Source organism: Hylobates moloch, unplaced genomic scaffold, assembly GCF_009828535.3.
Source record: "Hylobates moloch isolate HMO894 unplaced genomic scaffold, HMol_V3 SCAFFOLD_16, whole genome shotgun sequence".
Lineage (NCBI taxonomy): Eukaryota > Metazoa > Chordata > Mammalia > Primates > Hylobatidae > Hylobates > Hylobates moloch.
The window spans coordinates 78,078,420-78,085,185 of NW_026652291.1; the positions used below are offsets into that span (position 1 = coordinate 78,078,420).

A 6,766-nucleotide genomic window follows, 5' to 3' on the forward strand; every position below is an offset into this window, starting at 1 on the left:
TGTGACACTCACCTATGAATCCTAAGAAGGACTTAACCTTTACTCCTAGTTTTCTATCATGTCACTTCTCAATGATTAGACATATTTGCTTAAAAAGAAGGCATTTTGGAAAAAAATAGAATGTGTGCTGCACAGGTTTATGTAATGGTATTAAACTTTTATAGGCAATTGGAACCTACATATAAACATTTAAAGGAAAGTTGTTCGTATTTAGAATGTTAGTGTCTTACATAGGGAAGAACAGGTACTTGTTAAAATATTAGCTATTGTCTGGGGAGTAGGTATTGAATGATGGTTAATATTGTAAATGATTCTTTTGTACTCCATATGGTGAACATAGTTAAACTATATTTTCTGCCTTGAATTCTTTTTTCCTTGATGTATTTTTGCATATTATTCATATGAATCTATATAGATGAAATGTCAACTGTGAGTAAGAAAATGAACAGAAACTTGATTATCTTATTGAACTCTGTCAGGAATACCAAATGCATATTGAAAATCACTCATTTTAGTTATTAGAATAACATTTTAGAAAATTATGTTTTTAAGCATTAGGAATAAGAAAGTAGACACAGAGAACTGAAATATTATAAAAGTTCCTCTTTTGCAATTAACCAATGCAGTTAACCCATGAACTGGTACGTTTTTTTAAAAAAACATCTTTAGATAAATCTTTGTTAATTCTTGATATGAAGTATTACCAAGATTTCAGTATGAAGTTTTTTGAATCTATTTCTCATAAAAATTGGATTGTTTATGACACTGAACATTTTATTCCCAGATGCTTTGCTGACTAATGTTGACCAGATTGTCCAGGAAACACAGGTGAGATTCTTAATACCTATAACATACTTCAACACTTAAATGGGTATACACTTTTTATAAATTAACTTTAAGTAATTCATTTGCTAATTTGTGTAGCTTGTTGAAATTTTCTTTTAAAACTTACTTATAATTCTAAACAGTGAAGACTAAAGTTTAGTTTGATTAAGTGAATTCACAGTTTCTAAATTTAGAGATTTTTTGGGTTAACTAAACATCTCTGCTTTGTCCTGTAAGGAATAAAGTTAATGATAATAGTGATGCATGCAACTTTGGAGTCACTGTTGTAGTGATACATGATACAATGTGCATTTTTAAAAATATTTCCAAATGTGAAGACGGTACCTTGAGAAGAATGTATTTACTCCTATCCTTGACCTCCACATCCTAATAAGAGCTGAGATGACACATTATGTCTCATTGAAAACAGGTGAACAGAAGTGTTTCACTGTTATCTAAAATGAATGAAGCCTCTTTAAAATAGAGCAAAAGACTACGTATGAAATATTCATGGTATTACTTTTGTCAGCAACCAATTATTCTTCTTGAGTGGTTTTTTGGGGGGATGTTTGAAATGAGTATTTGATTCTTGAATTTTAATTGGATCAGAGAGTGTGTTTCCAGAGCAGAGAAGCACTTTAGCAATCTGTTCAAACAGCTGGAAGCATCAGCCATTTGCTTGAGGTTTGGCACACACACAAAAATTCTGCTTTTAACAGTTCTAAAAAAGGCCATTGATTTATTTACTGGTAGTAAAAATAGTGTCTTGGTTTTTAACATTTTATATTTAAAAGAAAAACAACTTTGTCAATCTTTCAGGATCTTCCCTAATGAATTCTATCCACAAATCAAAATGTTTTCATGCATCATTTCTTTACTGAATTTAGAATATCATTCTTATGTTGCAAAAAACAGCAGATGGCTCATTGGAAATACTGAAACAGTCAATAGCACAATGGCTGGCACATGTTTGTGTTCTGTTGTATGCAGTGAATTGACCTGCATGACGGTGTCTTGTTTCTCCGTCAACCCCTTTTGTTCTCTCTCTCTCAATTTTAACCTTTCTTCTTCCTTCTCTTTCCATCTCTGTCTCTACCCATCACTCTCTCTCCCTCTTTGTCTCTCTTTCTCTTTCTCTCTCTCTCTTTCATTTTTAAAGTTCATTTATCATGTAACTTTAATAAATCATATCCAGCCAACCTGAAATTTAGGATAGGATACCTTTATATAAGAATTAGGAAACAGATGATTAATCTATAAGGAACACAAGCCAAAATGGTACTAAATGTGGTATCAAAATTTGGAAGCAGGTGAGTAAATGTCTATGTAATTTTTCAATTATCAATTTAAAGAATTTTCGAAAGATTCACATTTGAAATGGAATATTGTATATTATTTTGCTTATGTATTTATTTTAGTATATTATTAGAAATGGAATTTGGACTTTCTTTGGAAATCTTTGTACTACTAGATATAGCACAAAATTTTGCAAATGTGATACATACATAAAGCTTTTAATAATGACTTTTTATCTTAAAGTAATTAGTATTACGAAAAATAAGAAAATATCATTAAAAATAAATGACTGTCATAACATTATAGAAAACTTCCCTTCATACTTAAGCTACCTTGTTCCTCTTTCTATAAATATTAGCAAGTAAAACAAATCCAAAGACAAATAACAGTTTTAAAAAAATTCAGTGGCAATACATCATTCACTTATTAGCCAGCTCCTTGCTACCTTTCTATTATCGGATTTAAGTGACTGTGTGACCCCAAGGTAACTATTCTTGATTCTTGGTAAATGATTTGTGCTATAGCAGGCCTGTGTCTACCACTGTGAGAAGACCAAACAGTGATGCTCCTACTGAAGACAGTGTGTGACTTGTGTGTTTTTAGCTTTGTCATAGCCTTTCACATTGTCAGTGTGTGAATGAACAGAGGTGGAGAGCGGGCAGAGACCCTCTGTGATTGCGACTCTTCAGCTCTGAGTTTTCTGTAGCCAGTCATACTGAGGTACCTGTTAAGGTGAATTTTTTTCTAAACATAGAGAGTTAAAACACTTACTTCATTTCCATTATTCAGAATATGCCCCCTGCCAATTTTCTTTTTTAGAAGCCTTTAGCAATGTATATAGAAGTAGAGTGGCCTTGAAATGTTTTAATGTATAATATATAATACAATTCTTTTATAATATAATCATAAAATTTCAATCACACTAAAATGAGTTGAGAGGAAAGGGGAAAGGAATTACGTATAAAATTAATGCTGATGACTCTACGTGGAAATTGGCACTTACCTATAAATTTTCCTTGTGTTTGGCTAAGATTTTTATCTTTACAAGGAACACAGTAAAACAATAGTTATGCTGTTTGGCAGTGAAGTAAGAAATAGTTGAGTAGTTTCCATTTATACTGAAAATGCCTTAAATAAAATTTCTTAAGAAGTGTTTGCTGTATTCTGACCAATAAAATATGTATGCATTGTGTGTGTGTGTGTGTGTGTGTGTGTGTGTGTAGCTTTGCACAAGAGCTATAGCTTATTCTGTGATTGCTTGCACAGGCCTTTAAGATAATTGCTTCCTGATTTTAATAAATTTAACTTGCAGTTAGTCCACGTTTAATAACAAGCAAAAATGTAAACTTTGCAATAAAATCTCTGTTACAGATGAGTACAATTTTTTAGATAAATAATTAATATACAAATTAGTAAAAAGCTAATATTGATTATAAATACATAACAACATTGATAAAACTATGGGAAAACACAGGGTTAGGAAAATACATGAAATAAGAGCCAAAGAGAAAAGCAAATTTTGTACACATGATGCAAATATGCTTCCAATATGTTTCCAGGTGAGTGTGATCAGTGTAAAATATTTGCTTCTGCAGGAGGAGGTTCCTATGAAATTCTTCTCAATTAAATTTTCTGAAGTAAGAGTAAGAGAATAAACACATACGTAGGAAACATTTGGCTATTTTTATAATAATTGAAGCATGTTTTTAACATATATATTGGAATATTATACCAAATTTTAAAAAACGAGAGCCTTTGTGTCAGCAATGACCTTTAGAAATCATCTCCTTGCTTACACATCCTAGCTATTAAATATCACAATATTTCACAGTTCTTAATTACATTGAGAATAGGGGCAGTAATAAATGTTTTCCCACAATTCATTCAATGTCAGGATATGTTTTTCTTCTCTTAATGTTCAGGGAGCTTGCATTTCTTATTTGTCTTTCAGTACTGTAAATAAGACTGTCCACGGATTTTTGCATGATATCCACTCACTCTTAAATGAGGACAATAACCAAAACATCCTAAACCTACTACAACTTGATTATTTTTAGTTTTTGTAACATTTTTACCATATTTAGTCTGCATTATTTGTATGGTTTGATACTCTTGTAATTTTGTGTTTTATGTTTAGATATTTATGGAATTACTATAGGAGCTATCTATTGATAAGTAAATTAAAAAGTGTCATTTTGCATATTCTATTAAATGCCAGTTTTTATTTGGCTTCATGTTATTTAATAATTTTAATATTGCTACATCCTCAGAGCAGACCAACTTCATAGTTCACAAAATTTTTGTTATTTCCTAATATTCAAATACAAACCATAATTTCACAGTTTGTTAATGTCATTATTTAATGTGAAATTCAAGTAAATCTTTAAGATATGTCAGCTTATAAAATCATTAACTTGATACTAAATTAAAGTTTGCTATCCTGGAACCATTTATTACTTAAAAACTTAAACTAGTTATTTTTCCACTGTCATGTTCCTCCTAGGTGTACTGCAACTTTTACTACGTTATTACTTTTTGTAACTTGACCTTTGATATAGTACCATAACACCTTTTTTGTGTCAAAGGGAATATATCACTTGAAATATAAAAAGAGAAAACATGTTGATATTCAGTTTTACCAATATGAGCTCTGCAATGAACCAAATAAAGAAGAATTTAGTACTACATAGCATTACATTTTTACAGTGATTTTGCAATGTTTTTCTTAGTATATTCCAGGTAAATTATGATAATGATGTCTATATTTCAGTAGCTTTTTAAAAAGTAATTCTTTTTTTACAAATAAGATACACACCGGTCCCTTAACAATCTTCACATATATGGTGCATTTCTTATTAGCTTTCCAAAATTATTATTTTTGCTAAAATCAATGTCACTATTCAGGTTATCAATTATTTTGGCATATTTTCTTAAATAAAATATCTTTACAGCATTTTACCTACCTTCACGTAAAGTTACCAAAATAATCTTTAATATACTTTAATAACTTTGTCACATAAAATTATCTAAAGATATTCTACATGAACATTTTAATATAGAATACTAAATAAATGAATCTCTATGTCATGATTCATTCGTGCCATGCATTTTATAATTCCCAAAATAGAAAATTGTAAAGATGCAGTTGCTTTTTAATGGAAAAGAGAAAATTAACTTGTACTCACGTATATGAAAGCATATATTTCTCAAAAAGTTATTTTCCATTTTCATCAAGAATAGACTTCATTAGACATATCTTAAATCCATGAAGACTGAGAACACATATTAGAGGAAAAATATTTTCACAGTTGTATGTTTAAATATTTTTATAAAACGGCTTTGACATTATTTTCCTTCAAAATCATGTTTAATTCAAACACGGAATGCCTTTAAGAGTTATTGTGAGTTTTCCATTTATTTTGTTTTGTGGGTGAAAAACTGATTAGTTAAGATGAATAATTTACTACCATTAAATGTATTATTAAATATTTGTAAAATTATAATATTATACACATTTCTAGCATAATTTTAAAAATTTATAAGTAGCATGCATTAATAACTGCAATTATTATTTGTTTTTCTTACCTTGAAATTATATATGTGAAAAACAAAGCAAGAGAAAATGCCATTTTACAATGTAGCTTTGACTTTACGTAATTATCTAGGCTTCATATACTTAGATTAAAAAAAAAAGATACTTTTATATATTCACCAATTTGAAGTTACCAAGCAACATTTTATGTTCATATGCATGTTCAGATAGTTTTCATGGGTGTGTGCTGTATTTCATGGCAAGAAACTCCTGCTTGGGTGCTTACCTGTAGTTACTTTCAGATTGCTAGCACAATGATCTTATTAGCTGTGTGTTTTCTTTCTTTCTTGTTTTTTTTTTCCTTTTTCTTTTTCTTTCATTTCAGAGGCTGCAGTTAATCTGAAGAGCACCACTTCTCCTCTCTCTCGTGAAAAAATTTGCCACTGATATTTTTACTGGATAAAATTCAAAAATGTTTCAATTCACAAAGGCTAATTGTTGAACTGGTGTCGTAGAAGAAATTGTCTACAGGAGCCAAGGTGAAAGTCTCTGATGACGGCGGAACTGGCTCCATTAGACCATGGTTCATCCTCTTTTAAAACCAAATTTTTTTTTTTTCTGGCCTACAAGTATTTTTTTTTAAGAAAGAAAAAAACCTACATTGGCATCAAGTTCTGTATCAATCCATCTTACATTGCCGTCCATGATTTAACAGACTGTAGAATCTTGAATAATCTATATCACTTTAACAAATAAATGTTTTACTATGACAGAATTTGCACATTGCCTGATTTGTGAAAGTACCCATTGCTTCAAGTGTGAGTGGTGGAATAATTATTGCAAGAACTAATTCTACTGTTTTACATGTAGGCCATGCTAAAACCTTAAGAGATTACAAGCGGCTTTATATATTGGAACTATTTCTTCCATGATTCGGTGCACCTAGTTCTTTGGGAGAGCAGTGCAGCTATTTAAGCAAATTTATACTAATTTTATGCCTCAGTATAGGATATAAAGTGATAAAGGCTCTCTTCTCCTAGTAAAACTTACAAAATGATCAAGATAGGAATATTATAATTAATCCAAATTGATTCATTGCTTTTCTAGAAAGCC

The 6,766-nt window shown here is 30.2% G+C and overlaps 1 protein-coding gene across 1 annotated transcript in view; it reads left to right on the top strand.

The window, feature by feature from the left end:
- Nucleotides 1-6,428, top strand: part of LRFN5 (leucine rich repeat and fibronectin type III domain containing 5) — a 246,278-nt gene extending 239,850 nt beyond the window's left edge. Inside the window, exons 4-5 of the mRNA XM_032134986.2 lie at nucleotides 785-828; nucleotides 6,039-6,428. Of these exons, the coding sequence (XP_031990877.1) occupies nucleotides 785-828; nucleotides 6,039-6,056 (62 nt within the window). The 3' untranslated portion in view covers nucleotides 6,057-6,428. The remainder of the gene's footprint in view (nucleotides 1-784; nucleotides 829-6,038) is intronic.
- The last annotated feature ends 338 nt before the right edge of the window (nucleotides 6,429-6,766 follow it).